Raw genomic sequence first — 16,053 nt, 5'->3', positions numbered from 1 at the left:
CAGTTAAATGAATGCTGTATTTAAATCAATTTTCCATAAGGGATGAGCTTTTTGGAAGATTTATTTCAAAGAAGTAAGTAGTCTGCGTCTAACCTAAACACATTATTCTTTGTACCTGGGCACTAAGGACTGAGCCTTTGCTTCTGATGCAGGAGCTGAACTGGAAGTTCAGATATTTGCTTTGGGTGAGTGATTGTTTCATGGGATTCAGGCTGGGTGGCCCCAGAACTGATGCACAGGTGGGCTGGGCTGAAACTTGAATTTGGTGTTCTGCATTTTTTTGACCTTTTTTTTAAATCAGTGAAACATAAAACAGTCCATCAGCCCCCACCATTTACCTACACAAGCGCTCAATTTGGTTGATCATGGTTGATCTCACATCGGCCTTAACTTAATTGCCTGCTGTTATTAACTGGTCAACCTGTAACTAATTTAAAATTGTCTGTTTGCATTTACTCAATGCCTCAGCATCCACCACAATGAAATAGTGAATTCCACAGATTCATGACCCTCTGAGAGAAGAAGTTTATCCATGCTATCCCTTATCCTAAAACAATGATCTCCCATTCTAGAATTTCCCACAGGAAACACCCTTCCTACAACTTCATTGTCAATCCTCTTTAGCATTTTGCATACCCTGATAAAATGTACTCTGTTCTAAACCCCTAAACTTCCGTATCAACTCATTCTGTATCCCTGTGAGCATACCTCAGAACTCATGCTGAGATTAAATAAAGTTTCAAACTAATGTAGGCATGTAGGCTTTTATAAAAAGCCACTCCGTCATATAAACCCATTTGCACCATTTACATTTCTCAGGTGCTTAATTGGGTGTAAAAACAAGCATTGGAATTGGAAAGTTGTGTTTTGACAATTTTGAAGTTTCTCAGTAGGTATCCAGGAATGTTGAGGGTTATTTCTTCTATGGGATCTAAATGGACTTTAGCAAGGATTTTGAATTAGTGAATCAGTGCAGACCGATCAAGAAAGTAGGAGTCCATGGGATCTAAGGCAAAGTGGCACATTGAATCCAGAATTGCTGAAGATGAAGGAAACAGGTCGAGACTGGAAATCTGTTTTTGGTGAAACAGGACAATGTTCTGGGGACATTGCAGTTCATGGTATGCATGATTGGGATAAAAATGCAGGCAGTATGCTCAAGAGGCTCACAGATGGCACGAAAGTTGGTTTGGAGGAAGATAGCAATAAACTGCCGGAGGATTCAGCAGTCTGCTCAGATGGGCAAAGTAGTGGTATATGAAATTCAACTTGGAAAAGTGTGAACTGACGCCTTTTTATAAAAGGTGACCAAAAAGATAGATGAGGTTAGTAGAGTAGATGTTGTGCAGTTCTGGTGGCTGCACCATCCGATGTGGAGGTTTTGAAGAGTGTGCAGAAGAGATTTACACGAATGTTGCCTGGATTAGTGTATTAGCTATAAGAAAAGGTTGGACAAATTTGAATTGTTTTTGCTGAACTTTGGAGGCTGAGGTGTGATCTGATAGAAATATTTGAAATCATGAGGGGCATGGAAAGGTTGGATGGAGATGTGAAATACTAGAGGATGTAGGTTTAAGGTGAGGAAAGAAGGTTTTTTTTGAGGTAGTAGGTGCCTGGAACAAGCTGACCGGAAACGTGGTAGAAGTGGATACAATAGCAAACTTTAAGGGGCATTTAGACAGATACACGATCAGGCAGAGAATAGTTGGATATGGACTATGTACAAGCAGACAGGATTATTTTAGAATTGTGTTGTGGTTGACACAGGCTTGTGGTGGACTGAAGGGAATGTCTCTCTGCTGAATTGTTCAGTGTTCTATTTGGAGAGGGCTAACAAGTCAAAGGATCACCATGAATGATAGCGAATATGAATACATTGAAGATCAGAAGGACCTTGGTCTGCATGCCCACAGACATCTGAAAGTGGGATGAGGTGATAAAGAAGGCTTGTGACTTGCCTTTGTTAGCTGATTCATAGAATGGAAGAGCGAAGAGGATGTGTTTGAACTCAACATGTTTGTTAAACCATTATTGGAGTACTGTGTGCAGTTCGTGTCACTAAATTATAGGAAGGATGTGATTGTAGTGGAGAAGATGCGGTGGGGATTTACCAAGATGTTGCCTGTGCTGGGAAATTTGAGTTATGAGGAAGGGTAGATAGATTGAGCTTATCTGGAGCACTGCAACAGCCCTGAGACAGATGTTGTCCAACAATATGGTGGTGTGTTGAAGTTGTAAACAACTGGAAGCTCAGGCTCATTTCACAAATAGAATATTCTCTATTGAGACACAGCACAAGCTGGAGCAACAGCATCTCATTTTCCACCTAGGACTCTGTAGCCTTCAGGATTCACTAAGTTTAATAATTTTAGACCCTAACCACCTTCTATGTCCTTTTATCTGTCCCCACAACCAGGCCGTGTCATGATCTGAGCTCCTTTCAGCACAGCCAATCCATTTTCACTCATGGTCCCATTTTCATCTTTGCTCCTTTTGGCTTACTATCAACAATTACTTTGTCTGACTAACAATACAAATAAAGCTTCAAGAAGAATTTGAATGATTCAGATTTAGTCAAGATAAATAGCATATTGAGATATTATGTAAGTGACCCCATCTGCGTGTGGAGAGAAAGAAAAATCAAATAATTAGCTGGATTTTGGCACTTTTTTGATTTTCTGCAACTGTAACAGGTTGGATTTAGAGAAAAGAAATGTATCCATTGGTTACTGTTATTTTCAGTAAATGATTATTACTGTCTTGTTTTGGGAAGCTCATCTTAAATTTGTCATCAAAAAAGAATGTGGAAACTCATGGAATACCAAATAAGAGCATCACATGAATGAGAAGTGTAAGAGAATTTGACTCTGGCATAAAAACAAAATGATTTTACTTTCCTATTCCAAATGGAGAGTGCCGGAGGAACTCAGCAGGTCTAGTAGTATCTGTGAAGAGAAAGAGGCAACGTTTTGAGTCTAATATGTCTCTTGTTTGGAACACAGACTTTCAAAAAAGAGTTTAGACTCAAAAATGTTCACACTGCCCCTCTGCACAGATGCCGCCAGACCGCCTGAGTTTCTCCAGCGCTTTGTTCTATTTCAGATCCTTCAGCATCTGCAACATTTTACTGTTACTGTTTGAGGTGTATTTGCATTCGTTTTTCTATTTGATGCCTCTAAGCCGTAGAATCTATCAGTTGTAGGTATGAAATGCATGTTGAAACATAATATGGTACTCAAAGATTCAGATACTTTGATCTGAACAACTTCAACACACGCTTTTAAGATAAACCTTATGTTAAAATAATCATATTTCCAAATCCCTTTTTGAGAGCCTAAAGGCATTTCCAATAACCCTAGTGGTCCTATTGATGCAGTCATTTCTTCGCCATTTTTTTAGAATCCATGAAGATGTTAGTAAAGTGTGGGATTTGCATGTTTTTTAAAACTATTAAGTATGTTTACATTATTTTGTTGCAGTATCACATATGTACCTGCAGAGAACTTGGAAAAGTATAGGATGATCATGAGTAGACAGCTTGAAGGAATCACCACAGCCAATGTATCTTCACTACTCTCTGCCAGGTGAGTCCTCAGTCAAGGTCACTGTTTTTGTTTTTGTTTAAATTTGGAGTAAAGTTTTTTTGTAATTGCTGGAGAAACTCGGCAAATCTGACAACATTTATGGAGAGAAGGCAGAGTTCATGTTCCAAGTCCAGTGACCCTTCAAAACTATTGGAAGCTGGGAAAGGTGGTATATATGCTGAAGATGGGGGTGCTGGGCTGGTGGGATGTGGGGGTGTGTGGTGTGTGTGGTTTAAAGGAGACCGTATATATAGAGATGGAGCCCAGTATGTCTAACTGCTTGTCTCCTCTTCTGTTATCCCCAAACCCCTGCCTCTTATCTTTAAATATAATAGGTCTAAACAAATGCAGAGTATACTTTAAGGGGCAAAACTCGGTCTCCTCTTGGGATTTAAGACGGGCCAAGGATGTTATAGTGGATGAGCATTTTGGGATCAGAGATGGAACGGTGGCTCAGTGGTTAACACTGCTGCCTCACAGGACCCAGGTTCAGTCCCGCCCTTCGGTGACTGTCTGTGCGGACTTTGCATATTCTCTCTGTGTATGCATGGGTTTCCTCCCACAGTCCAAAGATGAGCAGGCTAGGTGAATTAGCATGCTTAATTGCCTATACTGTTCAGGGATGTGTAGATTTGGGGGATGGGTCTGGGTGTGATGCTGTTTGGATCAGTATGGACATGTTGGGCCAAAGGGCCTGTTTCCACACTAGGGATTCTATGACGATGAAGCCATAATTCTGTTAGTTTTAAAGTAGTTATGGAAGAAGATAGGCCTGTTCCATAAGTTAATTTTTTTTTTAAATTTGGGAAAGGCTAATTTTGATTGTATTGAATAGGAATGTTTAAAACTTGATTGGGGGCGGCTGTTCACAGACAATGGGACATCTGGCAAGTAGGAAGCTTTCAAAGGTGAGCGAATGAACATTCGGGTAAAGCATGTTCTTGTTAGTGTGAAGGGCATGGCTGGTAGGAGTAGGCAACACTGGATGGCTCAAGATGTTGAGGCTCCAGCCAAGAAAGGGAAGGAGGTATAGTTCTGGTATAGATAGCTGAGATCAAGTAAGTACCTTGAAGTATAGGAGGTGTAGGAGTACACATAAGTGGGAAGTCAAGAGCGCAAAAAGGAGACATTAAATACTTTTAGCATATGGTAAATGAGAATCCAAGGAGATTCTACCAGTATATCAAGGGCAAAAGAGTAACTAGGGAGAGAAAAAGGCCCCTTAAAGATCGTGACCATCTGTGTAGAACAACAGGAGTTAGGTGAGATCCTAAACTAATATTTCTCATGAATATTTACTATAAAGAAAGATACAAAAGGTAGACATTGGGGAAATAAATAGTGATAGTTTGAAAAGAGTCTACATCACAGAACAGGAGGTGCTGGAGGTCTTAAAACACATAAAAGTGATCTGATAGAACATTGAAGAAAGCTACGGAGGAAATTGTGAGGCCCCTACCAGGGATATTCGAATCAACAACAGCCACATGAGTGGTATTGAAAAGACTGGAAGGTTGACAATGTGCCACTAATTAAGAAAGATAGTAAAGAAAAGCCATGGCACGATAGACTGGTGAACCTGTCACCGGTGGTGGATAAGTTGTTAGAGGGGATCCTGAGAGACAGGATTACATGTACTTGGAAAGGCAAGGACTGATTAGGGGTAGTCAACATGATTTTGTGCAAGGGAAATCATGTCTCTCAAACTTGATTGCGTGCTTTCAGAGATGACGAGGAAGATAGTTGAAGGCAAAGCAAAAGACATTGTCTACATGGAATTTAGACAAGATTCAGAATGGTAGACTGGTTAGTAAGATTAGAGCACATGAGATCCAGATAGAGCTAATCAATTGGATACAAATTAGCTTGACGGTATGAGACAGAGGTTTGTGATTGAGGGTTGCTTATTTGACTGGAGGCCTGTGAGCAATGGTGTTCCGCAAGGATAGGTGCTGGGTGCACCATTGTTTATCATGTATATAAGTGATTTGGATGACAAATGGCTAATAAGTTTATGGACAACACTAAAATTAGTGACATAGTGGACAGCGAAGAATGTTACCTGAGTACAATGGCATATTGATAAGCTGTGTCATTGGCAAAGGAACGGCAGGTGGAGTTCAGTTTAAATGTGAGGTGCTGCATTTTGGTAAACCAGAACATGACTTGTGTAGTTAATAGTAGGGCCCTGGGGAGTGTTGTCAAACAGAGACACCTAGGCATGCAGATATATAGTTTGTTGGAAGTGATGCCACAGTTCAACAGGGTGGTGAAAAAGGCATTTGGCATGCTTGCCTTCATAAGTCTGAGCACTGAGTACAGGAATTGGGATGTCATATTTACAGCTGTACAAGACATTGGTGAGGTCACGTTTGGAGTACTATGTACAATTCTTGTTGCACTGCAAAAGGGAAAATGCCATTGAACTGGGAAGAGTGCAAAAAAAATTACATGTATGTTACTAAGACTGCTGGGTTTGAGTTATAAGGGAAGGCTGGATAAGCTGAGATTTTTTTTCTCTGGAGTTCAGTAAGCTGAGGGGTGACCTTGAGGTTGAATCATGGAGAACATAGGTTTAAAGTGAATAGCCAATGTCTTTTCCCCAGGGTAGGGGAGTCCAAAACTAGAGGGCATATGTTTAAGTTATGGAGGGGAAAGGCTCCAAAGGGACCTGAGCGGCAACATCTTCAAACAGGGTAGTGCGTGTATGGAATGAACTGCCAGGTGAAGTGGCAAAGATGCGCATACCATTACAAAATTCAAAAGATATTTAGATTTGTTGGTGGATAGGAAAGCATAGAGGGATGTGGCCAAGTGCAGGCAAATGGGGCTAGTTTAGTTTAAGGAACCTAGTCGGCATGGGTAAGTTGGGCTGAAGGGTCTGTTCCCGTGCTCTAATTCTCTGCAGACTTTATTTTAAAATAATCAAGAACTTTCAAATCACTTTTTAAGACCCTGAAAGGCATTTCAGATATCCAGGGCTGATGGGCTGCACAGTGGCTTAGTGGTTAACACTGTGCCTCAAAGCGATAGGTACCCAGGTTTGATTTTCCTTGGATGACTCTGTAATTTGCAAGTTATCCCTGCATTGGTGTGTGTTTCCACTGGGTGTTCAAGTATCCTCCCACAGTCTGAAGGTTCCTTCGATTTTTCATGGTAATGTTGCCCTGTAGTGTCAAGGAATGTGTAGGCGAGGTGGATTAGTTATGGCAAATGACTGAGGTTATGGGGAAAGGGTGGGGACTGGGTCCATGTGGGATACTATTCAGAAGGTCTGTGCAGAGTTGATGGATTAAATGACCTCCTTCTGCACTGTAGGGATTCTGTGCCTTATGGTGGTTTACCCCAGTACCAAGGGGGAAAAGTTCCTTCCCGTTTACTCCATAGCTGCCTGTATAATGTTATATATCTCAAATATGTTCCCCTACTTAGTGTCCTGTGCTCCAAGGTTGGATTGACTGGACTTGTTTCCACTGGAGTATAGAAAAAATGGGGAATGATTTTATTTTTAAATTAATTTTGTGGGGTGTGGGCATCACTGGCTGGTCCGCATTTATTGCCTGTCCCTTGTTGTCCTTGAGAAGGTGGTGGTTAGCTGCTGCCTTGAACCACTACTGTCCACCTGATGTGGGTTGACCTACAATGCCATTAGGGAGTGAATTCCAGGATTTTGACCCAGCGACGATAACGGGATGATGATATATTTCCGAGTCAGGATGGTGAATGGCTTGGAGGGGACCTTGAAGGTGGTGTTCTCAGATATGTTTTGCCCATCTCCTCCTAGATCGACATGGTTGTGGGTTTGGAAGGTTCTGTCTGAGGATCTTTGGTGAATTTCTGCACTGCATCTTGTGGACAGTACACACTGCTGATACTGAGCGTCAGTGGTGGAGGGAGAGGATGCTTGTGGATGTAGTGCCAATCAAGTGGGCTGCTTTGTCCTGGATGGTGTCAGGCTTCTTGACTGTTGGGGCAGCACTCATCCAGGAAAGTGGGGAGCATTCCATCACGCTCCTGACTTGTACCATATAGGTGGTGGACAGGCTTTGGGGAGTCAGGAAGTAAGTTACTCGCCACAGTATTCCAGGCCTCTGACCTGCTCTTTTAGCCACTGCATTTATGTGGTGGGTCCAGCTGAGTCTCTGATCAATGATAACTCCCAGGATGTTGATAGTGGAGGATCCAGTGATAATAATACCATTGCATGTTAAGGAGCAGTGGTTAGGTTGTCTCTTGTTCATGGTGGTCATAGCCTGGCATTTGTGTGGCATGAATGTTATTTTCCACTTGTCAGCTGAAGTCTGGGCATTGTCCAGATGTTGTTGCATTTGGACACCGACTGCTTCTGTGTCTGAGGAGTTGTGAATAGTGCTGAATATGGTACAATCATTGGCATGCATCCCCACTTCTGACTTTGTGATGGCGGGAAGATCATTGAAGCAGCTGAAAATGGTTGGGCCTAGGACACTACCTTGAGGAAGTATTGCAGAGATGTCCTGGAACTGAGATGACTGACCTCCAATCACCACAACCATCTTTCTGTGCATAAAGTATGATTCTAGCCCCTACAGAGTTTGCCCTATGATACCCATTGATTCCAGTTTTGCTAGGGTTCTGTGATGTGACACTTGGTTGAATGCACCTCACCTCTGGAATTCAACTTTTTTGTCAATTTTTTAAACCAAGGCTGAAATGATATCAGGAGCTGAGTGGCCTTGGCGGAACCCAAACTAGGCATCACTGAGCAGGTGCTGCTTGATAGCACTCATGGTACCTTCCATCACTTTACTGATGATCGACAGTGGACTGACGGAGTGGCAATTAGCCAGGTTGGATTTGTCCTGCTTTTTGTGTACAGCGATGTACTTGGGCAATTTTCCACATTGTCTGTCTGGTAGATGCTAGTGTTATAACTGTACTGGAGCATCTTGGTTAGGACAGCAGCAAGTTCTGAACCACAAGTCTTCAGTACTATTGTTGGAATGTTGTCAGGGCCCATAACCTTTGCAGTATCCAGTGTCTCCAACCATTTCTTGATATCACGTGAAGGGAATCAAATTGGTTGAAGACTGGCAACTGTGATGCTGGGAACCACTGGAGGGTGCTGAGATGCGTCATCCACTCAGCTATTCTGGCTCAAGATTGCTGTGAATGCTTCAGCCTTGTTTCTTGCACTAAAATGCTGGGCTCTTCCGTCATTGAGGATGGGGATATTTGTGGAACTTTCTCCTCCAGCAAGTTTCATGACTGGACATGGCTGGACTGCAAAGTTTAGGTCTGGTCCGTTGGTTGTAGAATCGCTTAGCTCTGTCTATCTTTTGTGGCTTATGCTGTTGGTTTGCAGGTAGTCCTGTTTGGTGGCTTCATCAGGTTGACATCTCATCGTCAGGTGTGCCTGATGCTACTTCTGGCATGCCCTCCTGCGCTCTCCATTGAACCAGGGTTGATCCCTTAGCTTGATGGTAATGTTTGAGTTGGGGGTATGTTAGGCCATGAGGTTACAGATTGTGCTGGAGTACAATTCTGGTGTTGATGGCCCACAACGCCTTATGGATGCCCAGCCTTGAATTGCTAGATTGGTGTGAAATCTGACCTATTTAGCATGGTGATAGTGCCACACGTCACAATGGAGGTTATTCTCAATATGAAGGTGAGACTTCGCCTTTGCAAGAACTGTGTGTGGTCCTCATTCTTACTGATACCATCATGGACAGATGCATCTGCAGCTAGCAGATTCTTAAGGATGAGGTCGAGTAATTTTCCATCTTGTGTGTTCCCTCCCCCACCTGCAACAGAGCCAATCTAGCAGCTATATCTTTCATGACCTGACCAGCTCAATGATAGCACTGCTACTGATTCACTCTTGGTTGTGTGCATTGAAATCCCCTATCCAGAGTACATTTTGCGCCGTGGCCATCTTTAGTGCTTCGTCCAATTGTTGTCCAACACAGAGGAGTATGGATTCATTGGTATCTGGTAATCAGCAGCGGTTTCCTTGCCCATGTCTATCCTGAAGCCATGGTTTCATGGGGTCTGGAGTCAATGTTGAGGACTCCCGGGACGACTCCCTCCCAACCATCTGTCTCTGAGCTGTCACCTTTGCTGGGTGTTGGTGAGACAGGGCATATCATGGGACAGTGATAGTGGTGTCTGCAACATTGTCTGTAAGGTATGATTCCACGAGTGTGACTATGTCAGGTTATTGCATGACGAGGCTGTGAGACAGCTGTTTTGCCATTGGCACTTGCCAATAGCCTTCAGCCTCAGATGTTAGTGAGTAGGGCTTCACAAGGCCGACAGAGCTGTTTCTACCGTTGTCTTTTCTAATGCCTAGGTAGATGCCTGCTGATCATTCCAGTTTTATTTTGTTGAGACTTTGTAGCGATTGGTACAACTGAATCACTTGCTAAACCATTTCAGAGGGCAATTGGGAGTCAACCATATGCTGTTGATCTGGAGTCACATGTTGGCCACCCCAGGTGAGCTTGGCAGATTTCCTTCCCTAAAGTACATGAGTGGACTAGATGGATTTTTCCAACAATCAACAATGGTTTCATGGTCATCAGTAGACTGTTAATTCCGGATTTGAAGAGTATAAGATTCTGAATAGCCTTGACAAGATGAACAATGAAAGACTGAATCCAAAATTGAAATACTGTTTGAAAGTTAGGCATTGTTCTTTCAAGACGGATGAGGATGTATTTTTGTATCAAGGTGAAATTACTTTGGAGTGCTCCATTTCAGGTGATTGAGGAGGGCCATGAAATATTTTTAGACAGAAGTAGGTATATCCTATCCTTATTAGAAAGGGGGTCACAGGTTTGCAGGGATAAATGAGAATATGAAATTCAAACAAGTCAATTTTGTTGAATGGTGGACTAGGTTTGTTGTAAAATGTATTGCTTCCTCTATTTCATGTGCTTGTAAATGGCTTTGCTGTTTTAAAAAAAATCTGCCCTGTGAGCAGCAGTGATTGTGAGATTTTTCTAAATGTTTTCCAAGCAATTTCTAAGCCTCAGCACTGAAATTGAGAATAGAGAGTGAGTTGTAGAAACCAGAAGCTTTAATGGAAAACCTTGAGCATGGAGATCCATGCTGTCTTTTCAGATAGACAACGTGCTTTCGATGTGTTTCCATTTTGGTGCACCTTCTCCCTAATGTTTCAAACTGTGGAAGAACTAGAATTATCACTTGACCCTCAATTATGGAGGCGTGTGGCTGCAGTAGAAGTCCGATTGAGAAGGTCTCAAGGCTGTATAAAGTGCAGTTGCCTATACTATGCTTGGATGCTGTCCACTGTTGTGAAGTTGGAATTGGAAAGCAGGATGTTCAAACTTGATGTTTATAAAATGATAAGGGCAAAGAGTGCATGGTCTCTTAAAAGATGTGCTTTAGGGTTTCAGAAAAGTCTGGGCAGCTTGTGGGTTAACAGTTAACAGAGAGCTTCTAAAATTGAAACATTGTATCAAAGGCTGTGTGGTTAGCAATCCAGGCAGCAGTTTTGTTTTGTAAGCAAGACAACCAGTTTGAATATTTACCAATTAATTTAAACCAGACACTTAAAGACTAAAAAGCAATTAAATTTAAATCTAATGGTTTTGACGATGTAGGACTAATCCTACTGAAAGAAATTGAAATGTCATCAAATGTATAAAAGAAGAAGGAATTTGAAAATCGGTGTGAGAGTGACTGCCATCTGAAAGAGTTGTTCATAGAAGTTCATAGGATCTCTAAGGTGTGGTCAATTGGCTTAATTCTACTCCTGTACCTTATGGTCTGCCTGGTCAATTCAATGCATTACTTCCAACTTGGCTTGTAATGACTGCAAAATTTGAGTCCCCTGGCATGAATGGTGAACTAATTATTGATCACATATGCTTAACGAATCTGGTTCAATCCTCCCATCCTTACAGCCTCATAGGCATGCAGTTCCATGGATTGCAGAAAGTAAGCAAAGGTAATCTTTAAATAGTGAGCCAGTATTGTTATGCTGGACTCAAAAGTTTTTTGCATTGTGGAGTATGACATTTTCATACTTCATGTAACTTTGTGTGCTGCTGGTCAAGTTGTTGTACTCGTTCTCAATTGTTTCATCCTGGACTTAAAAATTGATGCCATGTTGTAAACATTTAGTGGAACATTTAAATGATAAAATAAACATTTCAAATATGAATGAACTATAATTTCTGTACTTGTATTCATGTATTGTGACTTAGTATTTTTAATTTTTGTGTTTTTAAGGTTTACATTTGTGTTTATAGCCATCGACAGCATTGAAAACTCCCTTCGGTGAACACTTTTTGGAATAATACTGTGGATTTAGTAATGAATTGAACTTAGATTTAATGGTCATCCTTGCCAGAACAATAATGACATAATAGTTTCAAGCATAGCTTTGGTCTGTGAAGCCTTGATTTGTTTCTGCCTATTTAAGCAAACGCTGAGATTTGACAATCAGTTTCTCTTTGGTTTTTCCTTGAAGAATAAAAAGCACAGAAGCCATATGGTCCGCTATACCGCTGTAGCCACCACACCTGGTACCTTCCCCTGCAACCGCAGGAAGTGCTACACTTGCCCCCACACCACCTCCCTCACCCCCATCCCAGGCCCCAAGATGACTTTCCATATTAAGCAGATGTTCACCTGCACATCTGCCAATGTAGTATCAGAGATAATGGGAACTGCAGATGCTGGAGAATCCAAGATAATAAAATGTGAGGCTGGATGAACACAGCAGGCCAAGCAGCATCTCAGGAGCACAAAAGCTGACGTTTCGGGCCTAGACCCTTCATCAGAGGCTCTGATGAAGGGTCCAGGCCCAAAACGTCAGCTTTTGTGCTCCTGAGATGCTGCTTGGCCTGCTGTGTTCATCCAGCCTCACATTTTATTATCTGCCAATGTTGTATACTGTACCTGGTGTGGCTGCCTCTACATTGGGGAAACCAAGCGGAGGCTTGGGGACCGCTTTGCAGAACACCTACGCTTGGTTTGCAATAAACAACTGCACCTCCCAGTCGCGAACCATTTTAACTCCCCCTCCCATTCCTTAGATGACATGTCCATCATGGGCCTCCTGCAGTGCCACAACGATACCACCCGAAGGTTGCAGGAACAGCAACTCATTCTGCTTGGGAACCCTGCAGCCCAATGGTATCAATGTGGACTTCTCAAGCTTCAAAATCTCCCCCTCCCCCACTGCATCCCAAAACCAGCCCAGTTCATCCCCTCCCCCCACTGCATCACCAAACCAGCCCAGCTCGTCCCTGCCTCCCTAACCTGTTCTTCCTCTCACCTATCCCTTCCTCCCACCTCAAGCCGCACCTCTATTTCTCACCTACCAACCTCATCCCGTCTTCTTGACCTGTCCATCCTCCCCAGACTGACCTATCCCCTCCCCACCTATCTTCTCCTCTATCCATCTTCGGTCCGCCTCCCCCTCTCTCCCTATTTATTTCAGAATCCTCTCCCCATCCCCCTCTCTGATGAAGGGTCTAGGCCCAAAACGTCAGCTTTTGTTCTCCTGAGATGCTGCTTGGCCTGCTGTGTTCATTCAGCTACATACTTTGTTATCTCGGATTCCCCAGCATCTGCAGTTGCCATTATCTCTGGTCCGCTATAATGGTGTAAGTTCTTGGTGGGGCTGTCCATTTAGTGCCTTGCCTTTATATTGTAGCCAAGTTATTATTTTCTGCCTCACTTTAAAGTACATTTCCTGTTGAAAGTTGCCACTAAATTAATTTCCACCATCTTTCAAAGAGCAAATTCTAGATCTGTGCACATATTTTTTCCCGACCTTATAACTGTACCCTCTGATTGCTAAGCCATCAGACAGAGGAATGTTATTCACTCTGTCAAAATATTTAATATTCAAGAACACCTCAATCACATTTTCCCTAAATCTTCTCTGCTTCAAGGAGAATAATCGCCGTGTTATAAACTCTAAAACCAATCATTATTTGCTTTATAATTTATAATCATTAATTTTAAATGTGCCTTTTTTATGAGAAGAGACTTTGGTATGGTGGTATTGTCACTGGACAAATAATCCAGTGTCCCCGACACGTGCTGGGGATACAAGATCTGATCCCACAACAGCAACTAAAAAAGTTTAACTTCAATTCATTAAAGCAAAAGTCTGGAATCTAAGATAATAAAATGTGGGGTTGGATGAACACAGCAGGCCAAGCAGCATCTCAGGAGCACAAAAGCTGACGTTTCGGGCCTAGACCCTTCATCAGAGAGGGTGATGGGGTGAGGGCTCTAAAATAAATAGGGAGAGAGGGGGAGGCGGACCGAAGATGGAGAGAAAAGAAGATAGGTGGGGAGGTAGGGAGGGGATAGGTCAGTCCAGGGAAGACGGACAGGTCAAGGAGGTGGGATGAGGTTAGTAGGTAGATGGGGGTGCAGCTTGGGGTGGGAGGAAGGGATGGGTGAGAGGAAGAACCGGTTAGGGAGGCAGAGACAGGTTGGACTGGTTTTGGGATGCAGTGGGTGGAGGGGAAGAGCTGGGCTGGTTGTGCGGTGCAGTGGGGGGAGGGGATGAACTGGGCTGGTTTAGGGATGCGGTGGGGGAAGGGGAGATTTTGAAACTGGTGAAGTCAACATTGATACCATTAGGCTGCAGGGTTCCCAGGCGGAATATGAGTTGCTGTTCCTGCAACCTTCGGGTGGCATCATTGTGGCACTGCAGGAGGCCCATGATGGACATGTCATCTAAAGAATGGGAGGGGGAGTGGAAATGGTTTGCGCCTGGGAGGTGCAGTTGTTTGTTGCGAACTGAGCGGAGGTGTTCTGCAAAACGGTCCCCAAGCCTCCGCTTGGTTTCCCCAATGTAGAGGCAGCCACACCGGGTACAGTGGATGCAGTATACCACATTGGCAGATGTGCAGATGAACCTCTGCTTAATGTGGAATGTCATCTTGGGGCCTGGGATAGGGGTGCGGGTCACCCCTATCTCTGGCTCCAAGCTGACATTCCACATTAAGCAGAGGTTCACCTGCACATCTGCCAATGTGGTATACTGCATCCACTGTACCCGGTGTGGCTGCCTCTACATTGGGGAAACCAAGCGGAGGCTTGGGGACCGCTTTGCAGAACACCTCCGCTCAGTTCGCAACAAACAACTGCACCTCCCAGTCGCAAACCATTTCCACTCCCCCTCCCAAGTCTTTAGATGACATGTCCATCATGGGCCTCCTGCAGTGCCACAATGATGCCACCCGAAGGTTGCAGGAACAGCAACTCGTATTCCGCCTGGGAACCCTGCAGCCTAATGGTATCAATGTGGACTTCACCAGTTTCAAAATCTCCCCTTCTCCCACCGCATCCCTAAACCAGCCCAGTTCGTCCCCTCCCCCCACTGCACCACACAACCAGCCCAGCTCTTCCCCTCCACCCACTGCATCCCAAAACCAGTCCAATCTGTCTCTGCCTCCCTAACCTGTTCTTCCTCTCACCCATCCCTTCCTCCCACCCCAAGCTGCACCCCCATCTACCTACTAACCTCATCCCACCTCCTTGACTTCCCTGGACTGACCTATCCCCTCCCTACCTCCCCACCTATTCTCTCCTCTCCACCTATCTTCTTTTCTCTCCATCTTCGGTCCGCCTCCCCCTCTCTGCCTATTTATTCCAGAACCCTCACCCCATCCCTGTCTCTGATGAAGTGTCTAGGCCCGAAACGTCAGCTTTTGTGCTCCTGAGATGCTGCTTGGCCTGCTGTGTTCATCCAGCCTCACATTTTATTATCTTGGATTCTCCAGCATCTGCCGTTCCCATTATCTCAATCTGGAATCTAAAGCTAGTTTCAGTAATAGTGATCGTGACAGCTATCATTGATTGTAGTTGAAACCAAGCTGGCTCACTGACCTTTCAATATACTAGAAAATCACCAGCCTCACCAGCCTTGGCTTATATGTGACTCCCAAACCACAGCAGTGTGGTTGACTCTTCACTGTGGCCGATCATACCATTTACTTGGAAGACATTTACGAAAGGTCAACAAATATTGCATATTTGTTGAAAAGATAGTTAGATCTAGTTATAAGTTAATGTGGAACAAATGAGAGGGGCTGAATAGCTTACAGGTAGATCATGGCATATAGGTTGACCTCCTCCCAAAAGAAAGAGTCAATGTGTATGTGATGTATAAAACATGAACAGTCATTATTAGTGTTGAAGAACAATGTTTTGAAATGAGGGAAGAATGCCAATGATTCAAACAAGATTAAAATGATATTTACTTGGATTATTTAATGCTGCAGGGATTTTTAAACTCAATCCAAATTGAAGCAAAGCAAATATAGCATTTTTTAGCCAAAAATAGTTAATGTACACACTGAGTGAATGCTTATACATGAATTTTAGCACCAAAAATAAATGAACATATTATAAAAGAGATAATGGGAACTGTAGATGCTGGAGAATCCAAGATAATAAAATGTGAGGCTGGATGAACACAGCAGGCCAA

General features: G+C 43.4%; 1 protein-coding gene across 4 annotated transcripts in view; it reads left to right on the top strand.

Moving 5' to 3' along the window:
* LOC125451281 (multiple PDZ domain protein) overlaps positions 1–16,053 on the top strand; it is a 227,215-nt gene that overhangs the window by 88,911 nt on the left and 122,251 nt on the right. For all 4 annotated transcript variants that reach the window (XM_059644577.1, XM_048528244.2, XM_059644578.1 and 1 more), the window contains one exon: positions 3,480–3,584. In XM_059644577.1, coding sequence (XP_059500560.1) covers positions 3,480–3,584 — 105 coding nt within the window. The remainder of the gene's footprint in view (positions 1–3,479; positions 3,585–16,053) is intronic.

The sequence above is a fragment of the Stegostoma tigrinum genome, chromosome 3 (assembly GCF_030684315.1).
Source record: "Stegostoma tigrinum isolate sSteTig4 chromosome 3, sSteTig4.hap1, whole genome shotgun sequence".
Taxonomy (NCBI): Eukaryota; Metazoa; Chordata; class Chondrichthyes; order Orectolobiformes; family Stegostomatidae; genus Stegostoma; species Stegostoma tigrinum.
This window is presented reverse-complemented; position numbering and strand designations above follow the sequence as displayed.